We start from the raw sequence: 18,873 nt of genomic DNA, 5'->3' as shown, positions 1-18,873 counted from the left end.
CTTGGTTCCAACACAGAACCTCCACTACCTGGGAGCAATACTAAACACAGAGCTCCAAAGAGTGTATCCTTCGGAGGAACGACTATTATCAATAAACAGGAAGTGTCAAGACCTGTTAAAATCCGACGCACCTACGGCCCGTCAGGTGACATCGCTGCTGGGCTCCATGGCATCATGTATTTTCATTGTCACAAATGCCAGGCTGCACGAGACCCCTCCAAGAGGCGTTGGAGAACAACTGGAGCCAAAGGACAGGTCGCTGGGAGGACAGAGTGCGGCTACCGGCAGCGGCACTTCAGTCATTGCAGTGGTGGATGCACAGACCTCACCTGTCAGTAGGTGCTCCGTTTCACCAGGTAATTCCATCCGACATTCTGGTAACGGATGCGTCTCTTCAGGGATGGGGGGCTCATCTGGGTCCCCTTCAAGCTCAGGGCCTGTGGTCCGACAAGGAAAAGAACTACCACATCAGTCTGCTGGAACTCAGAGCGGTCCATCTGGCTCTCAAGTCTTTTGCTCCATCGATTCAGGGGAAATCTCTCCTAATACAAACGGACAATACAACCACAATGTATTATTTGAACAGACAGGGGGGAACGAGATCCCTACCCCTATCTCGAGAGTCCCAAACGATATGGCATTGGCTCCTGGCCAGAGGAATGTCACTTACAGCGGTTCACCTGCCAGGTCAACAAAACGTGGAAGCAGATTTCCTGAGCAGACACCTAGAGGACGCCCACAATTGGGTCCTACACGGCGAAGTCGTCGAAGACATCTTCGCTCAATGGGGTCGGCCTCAATTGGATCTCTTCGCAGACGAAGTAAACAAGAAATGCCCAGACTTCGCATCCAGGTTCTACCGTCCGGGATCTCGAGGGAATGCCCTGTTGATCGACTGGTCAGGGATATTTCTCTACGCCTTTCCACCGATTCCCCTCATACCGGCAGTGATCAACAAACTTTACAGATCCAGCACCAGAATGATTCTCATAGCGCCACAATGGCCCAGTCAATTCTGGTACACAGATCTCCTCAACCTATCGGAAAAACCTCACAGGAGGCTGCCGTGCAGACCGGATCTTCTGAGCAGGATGGAGGGCAGGATTCTGCATCCCAACCTACCCTCTCTGAGTTTAACAGCATGGCTCCTGAATTCCTGCAGTATGGACACCTAGGGCTCTCGCAGGAGTGCATGAACATCTTGAAAGAGTCCAAATTTCCTTCCACGCGGCGTTCTTACGCTTTTAAGTGGAAGAGATTCTACATATGGTGCTGTCAACAAGGTCAGAATCCCATACGGGCTCAGGAGGATGTCATACTGTCTTACTTACTTCATCTGGCAAAGTCCGGCCTGCAGGTATCATCTATTAAGGTACATTTGTCTGCCATTACAGCCTAGCGTAAGTCACCTTCTCAGGAATCCTTCTTTACGAAACCAGTAGTCAAGGATTTCTTAGAAGGTTTGAAAAAAGTTTTTCCGCCCATTTGGAGACCCTCTCCTCCATGGGAACTGAACATAGTGCTGTCAAAACTTATGGGCCCTCCTTTTGAACCTATACACAAAGCCTCTTTGCAACACCTTATGTGGAAGACGGCTTTTTTGGTGGCCATTACTTCCGCGAGGAGGGTCAGTGAAATTCAGGCTTTGTCTTCCAAAGAACCGTACACAGTTTTTCACGACAATAGAGTGGTTCTGCGGACTCACCCATCATTTCTACCGAAGGTGGTGTCAGAATTCCACATCAATCAGACTATCTCTTTACCGACTTTCTTTCCCAATCCGGAGACAGCATTGCACTCCTTAGACTTGAAAAGAGTGCTGAAATGTTATTTGGATAAAACAAAATCGATTAGACATTCCAACCACTTGTTTGTAAATTATGGTCATTTGAGGACAGGAGAGGCAGCATCTAAACGAACGATATCAAGATGGATAGTTTCTTGTATTGTGAATACTTACCAGCTGGCTAATAAACAATTACTAGCTAGGCCTAAAGCGCATTCCACAAGGGGAAAAGCGGCTACTGCTGCCCTCCTTAACAATGTTCCAATATCTGAGATTTGTAAGGCTGCTACATGGAAGTCTGTCCATACATTTACTAGACATTACTGTTTGGACTCAGATGCAAGAGCGGATGCCCAAGTGGGGCAGGCCTCTCTGAGAAATCTATTTGCATAATACGTATCTATTCCTGCACTTCTATTAGACAGTCCGCAGAGTTTAGGGATGGGCTTGCTAATCTATTCAATGTTTATGACTATTGATGAGGATCCCCTGGAAGAGAAGGATAAGTTACTTACCTGTAAATCCTAGTTCTCTTCCAGGGGTATCCTCATCAAAGTCATAAACAACCCTCCCTCCTCCCCGGACGCACGTCTCCTAGAAGTGCAGGACAGACTGTCTTTCGAATCAGTTACACGAATTGTCACCGTAAAAAAGTACTGATCTAACTGTGAACCAACTGTCACCTTTCCTTCACCCCTGAGGCATGGTGGGATACTGGAGTTGCTCAGGGTCTTAAAGGCACGGTGCCAAAGTTTTTATGGTTCTCCTGTGTTAACCTGCATGCAGCCTATTGGCTAAGAATGCTTCATTGTTTTTCAATGTAGTTTTTTCCCTAGTGATTACTACTGCTTATTTCCCTAAGCCCAGTTTTGGGGGCTTGGGTAGATATTTATTCTCTATTGTAATTTTATAATGATTAAAAAAAAAAAAAAAACATAGAAATAAAGCATTTTTGCTTGTTTATGATTATAGCCTGCATTGCTGTTTTACACATGTATATATGAGTTTAGTATGAAAGATATGTCTACTAAAAATGCTATATATATATTTTTCGTGCATATTTCATACTTTATAGGTATATATTTTATATATGCTCCGGGGTCCCCGCACAAGGGCGGGAATATTCAATGTTTATGACTTTGATGAGGATCCCCTTGAAGAAAACTAGGATTTACAGGTAAGTAACTTATCCTTCCAGTAAATTCTATATTTTTCATCTCTCCATCTCCATCATTCATAAGGCCTGCCCTCTTTTTCCTGTACTTCCAGCTGGACTCTTAATATAGATTCCATTTATAGATGGGTTACAGAACACGCAGTTGACAGAACGTGTCTCTGCTCCCACCACCAAGCTCTCCGCTTTTCTTACAATCACCTGCTTCAAGCATCTGAGCTTAATCTTCCTAGCTCACTTCACGTGCTATAGTTTCTGTGCTTCTGCCGTCCAAAAAAAGCATGGCCCACCAAGGTCTGAAAAACGAGGAACTCCGAAGTAGCCACGGTGAGTAACATTTATTGGTTTCCTGCTCTCCTGATTCTTTTAAACTTGCCCACAGGTAGTTGGCCGCTTTTGGGTGTTTGCTTTTTACTTGTGCTTGTTAGTAAGTGTGTGTGTTCTGTTTGTGCTGGTTTAGTTGTAGTGTGTGATATTTGGAAGTAGAGCAAATGGCGCAGTAGGTATGTGGTGCTTTCCAACATGCGCCCTCTCACACTGTGTGCTGCTTGAATTTGGACTTAACTGCTTTACATTCCTTTGACACAGGTTGCTGTGAAAGTTAATCAGGGGTTTCGGACACTTTATACCCAGCTGACACACTTTATCCCATGTTCCTACAGCAGAAAGGCCCGAAGGTGGATCCCACCAGATCAAATAAAATCTTTGTTGGTGGAATCCCTCACAACTGTGGAGAGACTGAACTCCGGGACTACTTCAAGCGATTTGGTGTGGTGAGTAGATCCCAACAATTACTTGTTGTAGCAGTCTTGTTATCATCTAGTACTTATTTCCTGGTTTAGTCTTGACTTTCTCTTGCACTAGAATTTACATTGTGTAGGGCGCACATTGCTTTGGAAAAAAAGCGGTTCTTATTTTACTGAGGAAGCTTCCACTTTTCAAAGGAGGCATATTTGCAGACTGGTAGAAAAATAACCGGAAGAAAGTGTCCTGTGAGCAAAAAAGAAATGTTAAGCCCTCTTTGTGTAATCTTCTGTAGCTTTCACATCAACTCCTCCATTCACAGCTTGTAGGAACTGGTGCCACTTTTTAACTGGATCAAAAGTATGTGCCCTGGCGTTTATAAATGACTACAGCTAGATACGTAACCGTGCCCTGCTCATCTTGAACAACCTCCTCACTCCATGCTTATTTTGTTTGTGCATTGATTCACATAATATCAATATTTTGCCTTTGTGTATTTTTATTAAGTTCCTGCAGCCTACATCAGTAAATATTTTACTGTGGAGTTATGCCTTATGAATGGTAGAATATCGTCTGCACAAAAAAGCAGAACTTTTTAACCTTGCACTATACACTGCTTCCCAGTGGTTTGCGCTCAGATTACTTATGTGACCCAACTCCAGGTTCCTCTTTGGATCTGAAATCTCAAAATGTCGAACAAGTCTGAGTCTCTCTTGGGCACCAGATGCTGCTGATCAATGCTGTCATCCTAGCCACATAACGTCTTATCATGGTGTCACATCAGTGTATGTGAAGCACACTGGTGCCAGTAACATCCGTCCTTTCCTTCTTCCCTCCACCAGCCTGGGACTGGGCCCAGCAGTATGTTCGTCCTTCGGTGGATTAATGATAGCTCTATGCTAGTCCACAGCTGGGATCCTGGGGCACCTTTTTTTTTAAACCAAACACATTTTCGACAGCCTATTGCAAGCTATATTGGGCAATTTTCTTTTCTTAAAAAAACAAATGCTAATGATAAATTATGACAACCATTGGCATAGCCAAGCCGTCTCTGCAATGGGAGTGCCTAATTACACAGATGGCAAAAGAGGCACTGATTTTGCACATCAGGTTTGTTATTTCTGACTTGTTAGTGAACAGATGTATGCATTGGTGAGAAAAGCTTGTGATTTACAGGACAAGATGAGCTTTATATTTGCTTGCTGGGCTCTTTTGTTTGAATCACTGACATAGTGAGCCTTGCCGTATTGTTGACCAATGGGCAGCAAAGAGCCCATTCAGTGCCATTAAGCTAAGCACGGACATATAATGCTGCTCGATGAATAGCAGCGAGGCCAGGGTCGCTGAACACACCACCCATGGGCACAGAGGCACTTTTTTAATGAACGGATGTGTGCGTTGGTGATAAGATTGTGATTGGCAGCTGTTGCAAATGCCTAAGATATTAAAATGTAAAACACATGCACACTGCAAATATAGAAATGACACCAAAATTGTTTGCTTGTATTACATTCAAGTTTGTATTTTGATAAATTGAAAACATTAATGAATATCTGTATATAATCCCTAGAGGAGATACCCTCAATACACTGTTATATTTTGGCTTGAAAGCTGCATGAATCACGTCATAGCTCACATTTTAACAGTAAAAAAACCACAGATTTTTGGGGGGAAGACTATTTTGCTGGGACGAAAGTTCGAACACCGCCACCCCTATGCTGAAGAGCGCACATTCGGCAATATTGTTCTCTTCTGAGACCATGTTGGAATCAGTCAATTCCCAGTCTGTGAACGTTAGTTAGGTTTTCGCTTGTTAATAATAACCATTTGCATTAGCCTTAAAATGGGGATACAAAGAAAATACAGGTCTTTATCAGTTTGTACAGGTATGGTATGAAGCCAGGCCTGTCAGAAGATGCCCCCCCAATAGTGCGCCGTAGGTTGGTGGGGACGTCAGTGCATCGCTGATAGTTGTGCGCAGACAGCATTTACTTGCGTTTGTGCCCTCCTCCGGCTGGCTTGCATTGCTCTTGCAGGTCCCTCACGATGCATTCCCGCTGCAGCACAGCCGGTCTAAGTTGAGTGTCCAACAGCGCAAGCTCACACTCCAGAGCCGGTGCAGCCACAACACTGCCCTGATAAGCGTCTGTAAAACTTACCATCTGTGACCCGGGTTCACTGTCCCACGCTGGGCCGCTGTTCAGCAAGGAGTGCTGGTCACAGAGCCCGTGAGGGGTAACAGGAGAGGACCTCACTGCCTGTTGGGGATCATGTGATGAGACTTGGTCTCCGTTGTGCTTGATTGGAAGCAGGGTCGTGGGTAGTTACTGAGGCACCTTTGCAGACTGAGTTGGACATCTTTAGTCTGAGGGTATGGACAAGACCCAGGGTGGTTGGTAAACAAGAATGGCGACCAAAGATACATGGGCGATGGCAACATCAACTGTGTACAGTGTGGGGATAAGATTTTTTTTGTTAATGGCTCTTTGAGCGAATGAAAACACCAGCACTCCTGAGGACGGTTTGTAGACCAAGAAAAAAAAAGTTTTTAATTTGCTCATAAAATGAGGGATAGTGTAAATGGTCTCTGCTCTCTAGGAGAGGTAAACACAGGAAGAGGCGTGCGCTGTCCACAGTTGAAACCTAAAAGTGTCCCTGTCATTAAAACTGACAACACAAACTTCCACACATATTTTTATTATGTGACAAAAAGACAAAGCTATTTAGGGTATCCTACAGACACTACTGCTTTATCCATCATGCCCTGTCATCAGCACTTTCTCCAGGTATGGTTTTCTCTCTCTTGGAAACGGGGTCGGTCCTTATAAGCAGAGCATTGTTTCCAAACTCCCGGTCACTTTTCTTTTAATCCCATCCAGTGGGGGCATCTAAATAAAACTGATATTCTGCCCATTAGGAGATAATTTTACATTCACCACTTAGCACTCTGCCTCTCACCCATTCGTAATGCTAAATTGAAATTAAAACATCTCAGTTCCTTTCCGTTGGAGAGCCATAGCCCACATCAGGTGCATTTGGTCCAAGTGTGTGGAAGGAACCCAATGATGAAGCATGCTGCCCTCGGTGGGTAAGGGTTTTTGTCCTAAAGAAAACATTCTCCTACATACAATATGCTTTTTTTCCAGACTTTTCTAGGCACACTGCTGCTGCGGCTGAATCTCTTAGCAGACTGATCTATAAGACCTGTCCATCGAGGGAGTTTGAACTTTATGAATATGATGTGTCAAGTTGGCAGGGGTAAAGATTGACAACGTTCTCCAGTATTGGATCTTTCATAGATTCACATGCTTGAATCATCCCCGTCGTCGAGGTGGGAGCCTCACGGTAAACTTAAATATATAAAAAGCAGTAAGTCAGTAAAAATAAACCAGTAGGCCCAAGTAGGCCTCATAAGGTATTTTACAGTCTATCCACTTTGTTTTGTGAAAAGACCCAAACTTGAGTATCAAACAATCAGGATTCAGCCCCTCCCAAACACTCCCAACAGAGGCTGAATTCCCTCAGATTTTCTACCGCACGTCGTGTGAAGGGAGTCTCCCTGAGCTCTGCTCAGTTTTTTTCCTATTTTCTGACTGAAGATTGTTTTTTCTCTCAGGAAACTAGTTACAACTTTACTATGTCTGAAAAGGCAAAGAAGGGTCTGTTCAGAGACTGTGACAACTGTGGGAAGAAGAGACTACATATTGATGACCCCCACAAGAAGTGTATTTACTGCCTTCATCCAGACCATAAGGTGAGAGACTGCAAAATCTGTCGCACCTTTAGTCAAAAAACCCTCAAAGACCGAGAGGGTAGACTTCTCTTATGGCTGCAAAAACAGAAAGCCTTAGAGCATCCTTCATCAGACAGCGAAGAGTCACCACAAACTTCTCGCCCTCAGAAAAGAACAGGTGAGAGAGATAGAGGTGCGGATGAACCACCAAGAAAAATGCACAAAAAGACTAAACAAGTCTTAACTGAAGAGGCAGTTAAACATGGACCAAAAAAGGTTCATTCAGAACCTACTACGCCGTTACACCGGAAAAGCACCTCAAAGAAACCATCCCTGTCTCTGTCACCACAAAAAGAGTCAGAAAAACTCTTTTTGGTGAAAAAACAACCGTCGACGACCGCCCCGTCGATGACAGTGTCGACGGTAACAGCGACTACGGTATCGTCGACGTTCACAACACCATCCTCACCGATGATTATGACGTCGTCGCCTTTGTCATCGACGACGATTATTACTGCAAAAATCTTCAAAAGAGCTTCGTCGGCAACCACATCGTCGACAGCGGAGGCCTCCTGGGTTCACAAATCATCCAGGGCACTCCCATCTACGCAAACTACGTCGGCGAAGCGACCGTCGTCGCTAAAATACCCGTCGACGAAGGGACCGTCGACTAAGGAAAAGACGCAGTCATGGACGGAAGCGTCGACGAGAGACCCGTCGACGAGAGACCCGTCAACGACAGTACAGTTGACGACAGTGCCGTCGACGAGAGAACCGTCGACGAGAGAACCGTCGACGAGGGAACCGTCGACGATGGATCTGACGATCACCACAGCATTAACAGTTTACAAACCTTTGGACATTTCACCAGCTCATTCCTCATACCATCATGAGGACTCCACCAGATTCTTACCCCTTTCCCTTATTAATATAGGGGACAAGCCATCTGACATTTTGCCGATGCATACATCACCAAGTAAGGTGCTGCCATACCCACCGCAACATCTTTTAGACGATGAGGATGATGACGTTCATGGAATGTTTGGGGCAGCTAGTAGCCCGTCTCAACTAAATGTCAAATGTCAAGAGTTTGATGAAGAAGAGGATCAACATTACCAGCATAGTTATGCTTCAACATCTTATCCACAGGCAAACCAACCATCGCCTCTAGCTATGCCTAGCACATTAGTGACAGATTTACAACATATGTTGAAGGACTACTATAAAAGGTTCCCACCGTCAACTCAGTCCACGCCACCTAGACCTCAGAGTTACCAGCAAGCTCAAACTACTAATGTTTCCGAAACGCCACAGGCTAGTAGACCTGTAACTAGCCAAGCTCCGGAAGCTTACCTCTCGTCGGACGACGAAAGGGAAGAGGGCGAGCTAGCAGATTCAGCGGCTAGTGAATGGGACGATTATCTCGTTCCCACACCATCTCCACCTCCAGCAGCTCCAGTGGATTCTCCTCCAGAAGACATAGGAGGTTTCCATAATATCATAGAGAGAGCGGCGAAACGTTTTGGCCTGGAAATTGTTTCCCATGAAACTGAGTGTTTTTTGTATGACTTTAAAGAGCCATCAAAGAGATCTGTAAGAGCCATACCTATTGTGGATTTCTTATGGCAGGAGGGTTTGAAGGCAATGAAAAACCCGGCAACAGTGCCTTCACAAATGCCAAGGCTAGAGAAAAAATACAAGGCCCCAGATGATTCTCCGGCCTGTTTAGTCTCACAACCGAAACCTGACTCGGTTATATCACAGGCGGCTCAACGACGATCCAAAAACCCCTCTACCCCTATTGCGTCTCCCCCAGACAAAGAGGGAAGGAGACTAGACAATATCGGTAAGAAATTCTCCTCGGTTGCTGCAGTAACGGTCAAGGCGGCAAATTCCCTCGCCATCCTGGGAAGGTACGATCGGCAGATGTGGGCAGACATGTCCGTTTTTGTAGATTCACTGCCAGAAGATCTCAAGGTGGAGGCTAAAAAGGTCTTGCAGGAGGGAGAAAGGGTTTCCGCAGAGATAATAGACAGTGCAATAGATATTTCCCTCACTGGCTTTCGACAATTAGCTGGAGCCAGCAGTCCTGCGCAGACAAGGGTGGCTTAAAGCTACTTCATTTAGACCAGAAGTCCAGACTCGTGTTCTCGACATGCCCTTCGATGGAGAGAGTTTGTTTGGCAAACATGTCGATGATATGCTGCAGGCTATCAAGACGGATACCGATACGGCAAAATCCCTAGGTACCCTGCAATATAAAAAACTACCTTTTCGTGGAGCAAGGGGTAGAGGTAATTACTCCTTTCGAGGTGGATACCAACAATACAGGTCACAATATACATCTTCCTCCACAGGACCAGGACATCAGTACCATCAACAACAGCAGCATTATCGATTACCACCAGCCGCAGCTTACAAACATCCGGCTAGAGGAAGAGGAGCTGCCCGAGCAAGAGATACAGGCAGAAAGCAATGACCAGCGGATAATCTCAACACCTCCCCAATCAATATTGAAGGTCGGAGGTCGCATCAATTCTTATTTCCCCAAGTGGAAGGCTATAACATCGGACAGATGGGTACTAGATGTGGTGACCAGAGGTCATACTCTGGAATTTATCCAAACACCACCGAGTGTCCCTCCATCGGGTACACCGCCTCTGAGGTTGAGCCAACTTCTCAGGGAAGTAAGGATAATGCTAACAAAAGGAGCAATAGAACCAGTCCCTTTATCTCAAAGGAACAAGGGATTCTATTCCCGGTTTTTCCTTCTCAAGAAACCCGCAGGAGACTGGCGCCCCATCCTGGACTTGAGAGCACTAAACAAGTTTCTAAAGAAACAATCGTTCAGGATGGTAACGTTGCAGGATGTCCTGCGTCTCTTAAACACGGGCGATTGGATGGCATCCGTAGACCTCCAGGATGCTTATTTTCATATCCCCATATATCGCAACCATCGCAAATTTTTAAGGTTCAGGGTAGGAAGTATGCACCTCCAATTCCGGGTTCTACCATTCGGTCTCAAATCAGCCCCCATAATCTTCACAAAAATGCTAGCTCCAGTAGCAGCACATCTTCGCCAGGCAGGTATCCAGGTCTTCCCTTACCTGGACGACTGGCTTATAAAGGCACCCTCAAAATTCCAAGTAACAAATCATATTTCCTATTGCCTTCATTTGTTACACAGCCTTGGGTTTGTAGTCAACTACCAGAAATCTCAGATATACCCCAAACAAGAATTGAGTTTCTTGGGAGCAATTTTGGACACAGTACGCAGCAAAGCGTACCCATCACACGAGAGGAAACAAAAGTTAACCTCGTTGGCAGACAACCTATCCAGAAAAAAGTTCGTTTCAGTCCGCATCTACAAATCATTGCTCGGAATGATATCATCGTGCATTCCGCTAGTCCCAGATTGCAGGCTCCATATGCGGCCCCTGCAAGAGCAATTGGACATACAATGGACACAGGTCCTCGGCTCCTTCGAAGACAAGATTCGCATAACGCCTCTAATGAAGAACACTATGAGGTGGTGGGCGACTCCAACCAATTTCTCAAAAGGGCTGTCTTTTCTTCTTCAAACACCAAGTTACATAGTAACAACGGATGCCTCTCTCGAAGGATGGGGTGCACATTGCCAGGACCTGCAAATCAGCGGAATCTGGAATCAGCAAGAGAGCCAGCTCCACATCAATTATCTAGAACTCAAAGCAATACACTTAGCTCTAAAAGCTTTCTTACCAAAGATACAATGTGCAAGCGTCTTAATCCGGACGGACAACATGACCAGCATGTTTTATCTAAACAAGCAAGGAGGCACAAGGTCCCTACAACTCTCGCAGCTAGCCCAACAAATTTGGACATGGGCCATCAAACACAATATTTCACTAAAAGCGGAGCATGTGCCAGGACAGATCAATGTTCTAGCAGACACCTTGAGCAGGACAGTAATTCCTTATCACGAGTGGGAGCTAGACCAGAAAACTCTCAATGGCCTGTTTCTATTATGGGGCAAACCAAACTTAGACCTATTTGCCACTCTCGAGAACAAGAAATGCCAGTTCTACGCAAGTTGGCTTCCCCAAAAAGATTCGTGGGGGAATGCGTTTTCGATGAGATGGTCAGGAGTTTATGCCTACGCTTTTCCTCCGATCCCGCTCATGCCGAGAGTCATCAGGAAAATGAAGACGGAGGGGTGTCGACTTCTACTCATAGCTCCCAGATGGCCCAGACAAATATGGTATACGGAGCTCCTCATGCTCTCCGAACGACCACATCTACCACTCAGACAGAGTCCGACTCTTTTAACGATGCACCAGGGACAAGTCACACACCCACATCCGTCGTCTCTTCATTTGTCGGCTTGGCTCCTGAACACAATGAATACTTAAATCTCTAAATCTCCCCAGAGTGTAGAGACATCTTAGCAAAAGCTAGAGCTGACACTACCAACAAAACCTATAGACTTAAATGGAAACGGTTTTGTGTTTGGTGTGCAGCGGAAAATATACATCCTTTATCTTCTACTCCGGAACAGATACTTCCATATCTCCTGCTCCTGGCAAAATCAGGACTTGCATATTCTTCCATACGGGTACATCTGGCAGCAATCTCCAGATACCGCAGATCACCAGATAGACTCTCTTTGTGTTCCACAAGAATTGTCAAACAATTTATGAAGGGCCTTTTTCGGGTCTTCCCGCCAATTAGGAAACCCCCGCCTCTATGGTCATTGAATGTTGTGTTGTTGCAACTCATGAAAGCTCCTTTTGAGCCGATCCACCAAGCTGACCTAAAATTCCTCGCATGGAAAACAGCGTTACTGTTAGCTCTTACTTCGGCAAAAAGAGTCAGTGACATTCAGGCTTTCACCATCAAACAGCCGTTCCTCCAGTTTACAAACTCAGGTGTCATCCTGCGGACAAATCCTAAATTCATTCCGAAAGTTCCCTCAACATTTCATTTAAATGAACCAGTCATCTTAAAAACCTTTTTTCCAAATCCGCAAACATTGGCGGAAAAAACATTACATTCTCTCGATATTAAAAGATGTTTAAAGTTTTATCTACAGAAAACTCAGGCCATCCGCCAGTCGGATCAATTATTTGTAGCATTCGGCGGAACAAAGAAGGGACACTCGGTGTCCAAACAGACTTTGGCAAGATGGATTGGCCTGGCGATTCAATTCTGCCATTCAAAAGCAGGAAAGCCGCTCCACACCAAGGTGAGAGCCCACTCTACAAGATCGGTAGCCACTTCAGCGGCACTCTTTGCAGGTGTACCACTACATAGCATCTGTAGAGCAGCAACATGGTCCAGCCAACACACATTTACAAAACATTACTGTCTAGAGGAGACAAACCAGGTTGATACAGCAGTGGGACAAGCAGTGCTGAGGCATCTATTTCGTTAAGGTGAGCCTCTTACACATCCCACCACCACACTCGAGGTATGGTCATTAATGGTTCATTTTCTTCTACTGTTTAACGTGTCGTATTCTCCATAATAATAGCATAAACTGTGTCAGGATTTCTTGCCACACACATTTTATTGCTTTTATATTCGTATGTTTGTGAATATAAATATAAGTTCGATGGCATCTGTCGCTGTAGATACACATGGTATGCATGAGCTCGCCATCTGGTGTTGGGTCGGAGTGTTACAAGTTGTTTTTCTTCGAAGAAGTGTTTTCGAGTCACGGGACCGAGTGACTCCACCTTCTGTGCTCATTGCGCATGGGCGTCGACTCCATCTTCGATTGTTTTCTTTCCGCCATCGGGTTCGGACGTGTTCCTGTCGCTCCGAGTTTCGGAACGGAAAGATAGCTGAAGACGGAAGATTTTCGACGGTATCGTTGCGATCCGGTTAGAGATAGACACATACAACGACGCGTTGAACATCGAAGCGCTTCGGTGCCCTTCGGGGTAGATTTCGGCACCCCGTCGGGGCCTAGTCGGCCCGACCGCGTGGAGGACAACGCCGATGGAACGGACACCGTTTCGATTCTGCCCCGAATGCCACAACAAATATCCTTATACGGACCTACACTCGGTCTGTAATCTGTGCCTGTCACCCGAGCACAGCGAAGAATCCTGTGAGGCCTGTCGGGCGTTCCGGTCCCGAAAAACTCTGCGCGACCGTCGAGCGAGAAGACTCCAGATGGCGTCCACGCCAAAAGAGCGTCGACAGTTCGAGACAGAAGAGGAACAGGAGGAATCCTTTTCCATCCAGGATTCAGACTCCGACGAGCTACACTCTACAAGAACTGTGAGTAAGACGTCGAGATCAAACCTTAAAAAAGGAAAGAAGGCCCAGGGGACGCCACTGCCAACCGGCCATGGCTCCACCCAAATTCTCGGTGACCAACAATCGGCACCGAAAAAGGCCCATTTAGTGTCGAGATCGTCCGACTCCGGTCGAGACACCGGCACGCAGCCTCCTCGAGACCGAGAGAGTGCTAAACAAAAGCATCGACACCGAGAGTTCGGTGTCGACACGGATCGACGCCGAGACAGTGGCGCCGAAGACCATAGAGGCCAAGAATTTTCGGCACAGAAAAAAAGGAAGGTTACCTCGGAGCCGAAAAAACAATCGACAGGGGTTTCGGAGCCGAAAAAAGCGACATCAGACCCTGTTTCTGGCTCCTACACTGAAGAGCATTCTATGTCTTCTCAAATGAAGAAACATAGATTTGAACAAGAACTGCAATCCACTGACGTGGATCACACGCAAAAGCGTATCTTTATTCAGCAGGGGACTGGGAAGATCAGTACCCTTCCACCTGTCAAACGAAAGAGAACGCTTCAGTTTACTCCTCAGCAACAAACAGCACAAAAGGTAACACCTCCTCCCTCGCCTCCACCTGTAACTCCGGCTTCGCCAACTTACACCCCGTCACATTCGCCAGCTCACACCGCCATGAGCCACGATGACCAAGATCAGGATGCGTGGGACTTGTACGACGCACCAGTGTCTGATAACAGCCCAGACACATACCCAACTAGGCCATCACCACCGGAAGACAGCACAGCCTACTCACAAGTGGTGGCTAGAGCAGCACTATTCCATAATGTGGAACTACACTCGGAACAAGTAGAGGATGATTTTTTATTTAACACCCTCTCTTCAACCCACAGCTCCTACCAAAGCCTGCCGATGCTCCCAGGCATGCTACGCCATGCAAAGGACATTTTCAAGGAGCCAGTAAAAAGTAGGGCAGTGACGCCTAGGGTGGACAAGAAGTATAAGGCGCCTCCTACGGACCCTGTATTCATCACCTCTCAGCTGCCACCAGACTCTGTGGTGGTAGGGGCTGCCAGAAAAAGGGCAAACTCACACACTTCTGGGGATGCACCTCCCCCAGATAAAGAAAGTAGGAAGTTCGATGCAGCCGGGAAGAGGGTTGCTGTCCAAGCAGCAAACCAGTGGCGCATCGCAAATTCACAAGCGCTGTTAGCGCGATACGACAGAGCCCACTGGGATGAGATGCAGCATCTCATTGAACATCTCCCAAAAGATCTGCAAAAGAGAGCAAAACAGGTTGTTGAGGAGGGTCAAAACATTTCCAACAATCAAATACGCTCCTCCATGGATGCAGCAGACACGGCCGCAAGAACCATTAATACGTCGGTTACCATCCGTAGGCACGCATGGCTCAGAACGTCTGGATTCAAGCCAGAAATTCAGCAGGCAGTGCTTAACATGCCAGTAAACGAAAAACTTCTGTTCGGACCGGAGGTCGACACAGCCATAGAAAAGCTCAAGAAGGACACTGACACTGCCAAGGCCATGGGCGCACTCTACTCCCCGCAGAGCAGAGGATCTTATAACACCTTCCGCAAAACACCTTTTAGAGGAGGGTTTCGGGGTCAGGCCACACAAGCTAGCACCTCACAGTCCGCACCGCCCACCTACCAGGGACAGTACAGGGGAGGTTTTCGGGGCCAGTATAGAGGGGGGCAATTCCCTAGGAATAGGGGAAGATTTCAAAGCCCCAAAACCACTACCAACAAGCAGTGACTCACATGTCACACACCCCTCCCACACAACACCAGTGGGCGGGAGGATACGTCAATATTACGAAGCATGGGACAAAATAACTACAGACACATGGGTCTTAGCAATTATCCAGCATGGTTATTGCATAGAATTCCTGCAATTCCCTCCAGACATACCACCAAAATCACAAAATTTAACAAAATACCATTCACAGCTTCTAGAGATAGAAGTTCAAGCACTACTGCAAAAAAATGCAATAGAATTAGTACCAAGCACACAAATAAACACAGGAGTTTATTCACTGTACTTCTTGATACCAAAAAAGGACGAAACACTGAGACCAATTCTAGACCTCAGAGTAGTAAACACATTCATCAAATCAGACCACTTTCACATGGTCACACTACAAGAAGTGTTACCATTGCTCAAAAAACACAACTACATGACAACCCTAGACCTCAAGGATGCATATTTCCATATACCAATACATCAATCACACAGGAAATATCTAAGGTTTGTATTCAAAGGAATACATTACCAATTCAAAGTATTGCCTTTTGGTTTAACAACCGCTCCAAGAGTATTCACAAAATGCCTAGCAGTAGTCGCTGCACACATCAGAAGGCAGCAAATACATGTGTTCCCGTATCTAGACGACTGGCTAATCAAAACCAGTTCGCTCACACAATGCTCAAACCACACAAATCAAGTCATACAAACCCTCTACAAACTAGGGTTCACCGTCAACTTTGCAAAATCAAACATTCTGCCAAGCAAAGTACAGCAATATCTAGGAGCCATAATAGACACGACAAAAGGAGTAGCAACGCCAACTCCACAAAGGATCCACAATTTCAACAGGGTCATTCAACACATGTCTCCAAACCAAACAATACAAGCAAGAACAATACTACAGCTCCTAGGCATGATGTCCTCATGCATAGCCATTGTCCCAAACGCAAGACTGCACATGAGGCCCTTACAACAGTGCCTAGCCTCACAGTGGTCTCAAGCACAGGGTCACCTTCTAGATCTGGTGTTGCTAGACCGCCAAACTTACCTCTCGCTTCTATGGTGGAACAGTATAAATTTAAACATAGGGCGGCCTTTCCAAGACCCAGTGCCAGAGTACGTAATAACAACAGATGCTTCCATGACAGGGTGGGGAGCACATATCAATCAACACAACATAAGAGGACAATGGAACATACATCAAACAAAACTGCATATAAATCATCTAGAATTATTAGCAGTTTTTCAAGCACTAAAAGCTTTCCAACCAATCATAACCCACAAATACATCCTTGTCAAAACAGACAACATGACAACGATGTATTATCTAAACAAACAAGGAGGAACACATTCAACGCAGTTAAGCTTGTTAGCTCAAAAAATATGGAAGTGGGCAATCCACCATCAGATTGGTCTAATAGCACAGTTTATTCCGGGGATCCAGAATCAGCTGGCAGACAATCTCTCTCGAGATCACCAGCAAGTCCACGAATGGGAAATCCACCCACAGATTCTGTACACCTACTTCACACTCTGGGGAACACCACAAATAGACTTATTTGCAACAAAAGAGAACGCAAAATGCCAAAACTTCGCGTCCAGATACCCACACAAGCAATCCCAAGGCAATGCCCTATGGATGAACTGGTCAGGAATATTTGCTTACGCTTTTCCTCCTCTCCCTCTCCTTCCTTACCTAGTAAACAAATTGAGTCAAAACAAACTCAAACTCATTTTAATAGCACCAACTTGGGCAAGACAACCCTGGTACACAACACTGCTAGATCTGTCTGTAGTACCACACATCAAACTGCCCAACAAACCAGATCTGTTAACGCAACACAACCAACAGATCAGACACCCGGACCCAGCATCGCTGAATCTAGCAATCTGGCTCCTGAAATCCTAGAATTCGGACACTTGCAACTTAGCCAAGAGTGTATGGAAGTCATAAAGCAGGCCAGAAGGCCATCCACTAGACACTGCTACGCAAGTAAGTGGAAAAGATTTGTTTGGTACTGCCATCATAATCAGATACAACCGCTAGATGCAACTCCAAAACATATAGTAAATTACTTGCTCCATTTACAAAAAGCAAAGCTAGCCTTCTCTTCTATTAAGATACACCTTGCAGCAATATCTGCATACCTGCAAACTACCTATTCAACTTCCCTGTATAGGATACCAGTTATCAAAGCATTTATAGAAGGGCTTAAAAGAATTATACCACCAAGAACACCACCTGTTCCTTCATGGAACCTAAACGTGGTTCTAACAAGACTCATGGGCCCACCTTTCGAACCCATGCACTCTTGCGGAATACAATTCCTAACCTGGAAAGTTGCCTTTCTCATCGCCATTACATCTCTCTCTAAGAAGAGTAAGTGAAATTCAAGCGTTCACAACACAAGAGCCTTTTATACAAATACATAAAAATAAGGTCGTCCTACGACCTAATCCAAAATTTTTACCAAAAGTTATTTCACCATTCCATCTAAATCAAACGGTAGAACTACCAGTATTTTTCCCACAGCCAGATTCTGTGGCTGAAAGAGCACTACATACATTAGATGTCAAAAGAGCATTAATGTACTACATTGACAGAACAAAGAACATCAGAAAAACTAAACAGCTATTTATTGCATTCCAAAAACCTCATGCAGGTAACCCAATATCAAAACAAGGTATAGCCAGATGGATAGTTAAATGCATCCAAATCTGCTACCTTAAAGCAAAAAGACAACTGCCCATTACTCCCAGGGCACATTCAACAAGGAAAAAAGGTGCTTCAATGGCCTTTTTAGGAAACATCCCAATGCAGGAAATATGTAAGGCAGCCACTTGGTCTACGCCTCACACATTCACCAAACACTACTGTATAGATGTGCTATCCGCACAACAAGCTACAGTAGGTCAAGCTGTATTAAGAACTCTATTTCAGACAACTTCTACTCCTACAGGCTAAACCACCGCTTATGGGGAACTAACTGCTTACTAGTCTATGCATACCATGTGTATCTACAGCGACAGATGCCATCGAACTGAAAATGTCACTTACCCAGTGTACATCTGTTCGTGGCATCAGTCGCTGAGATTCACATGGACCCACCCACCTCCCCGGAAGCCTGTAGCAGTTCAGAAGTTACCTTCAATTTTGTACATTTGTATATATTACTTAATCCTTTAATAGGTACATACTTACATTTTTCATTGCGCGGGCACTATTACTATAGTACAACTCCTACCTCACCCTCTGCGGGGAAAACAATCGAAGATGGAGTCGACGCCCATGCGCAATGAGCACAGAAGGTGGAGTCACTCGGTCCCGTGACTCGAAAACACTTCTTCGAAGAAAAACAACTTGTAACACTCCGACCCAACACCAGATGGCGAGCTCATGCATACCATGTGAATCTCAGCGACTGA

At 45.5% G+C, this 18,873-nt stretch overlaps 1 protein-coding gene across 14 annotated transcripts in view; it reads left to right on the top strand.

Moving 5' to 3' along the window:
* DAZAP1 (DAZ associated protein 1) overlaps positions 1-18,873 on the top strand; it is a 432,244-nt gene that overhangs the window by 125,356 nt on the left and 288,015 nt on the right. For 12 of the 14 annotated variants that reach the window (XM_069215790.1, XM_069215789.1, XM_069215791.1 and 9 more), the window contains one exon: positions 3,623-3,733. In XM_069215790.1, the coding sequence (XP_069071891.1) occupies positions 3,623-3,733 (111 nt within the window). The remainder of the gene's footprint in view (positions 1-3,622; positions 3,734-18,873) is intronic. The other 2 variants (XM_069215779.1, XM_069215781.1) reach the window with 1 other exon arrangement.

Source organism: Pleurodeles waltl, chromosome 12 (assembly GCF_031143425.1).
Source record: "Pleurodeles waltl isolate 20211129_DDA chromosome 12, aPleWal1.hap1.20221129, whole genome shotgun sequence".
Taxonomy (NCBI): domain Eukaryota; kingdom Metazoa; phylum Chordata; class Amphibia; order Caudata; family Salamandridae; genus Pleurodeles; species Pleurodeles waltl.
Note: the sequence above shows the minus strand (reverse complement) of the source record. Positions and strands in the feature narration are given on the sequence as shown.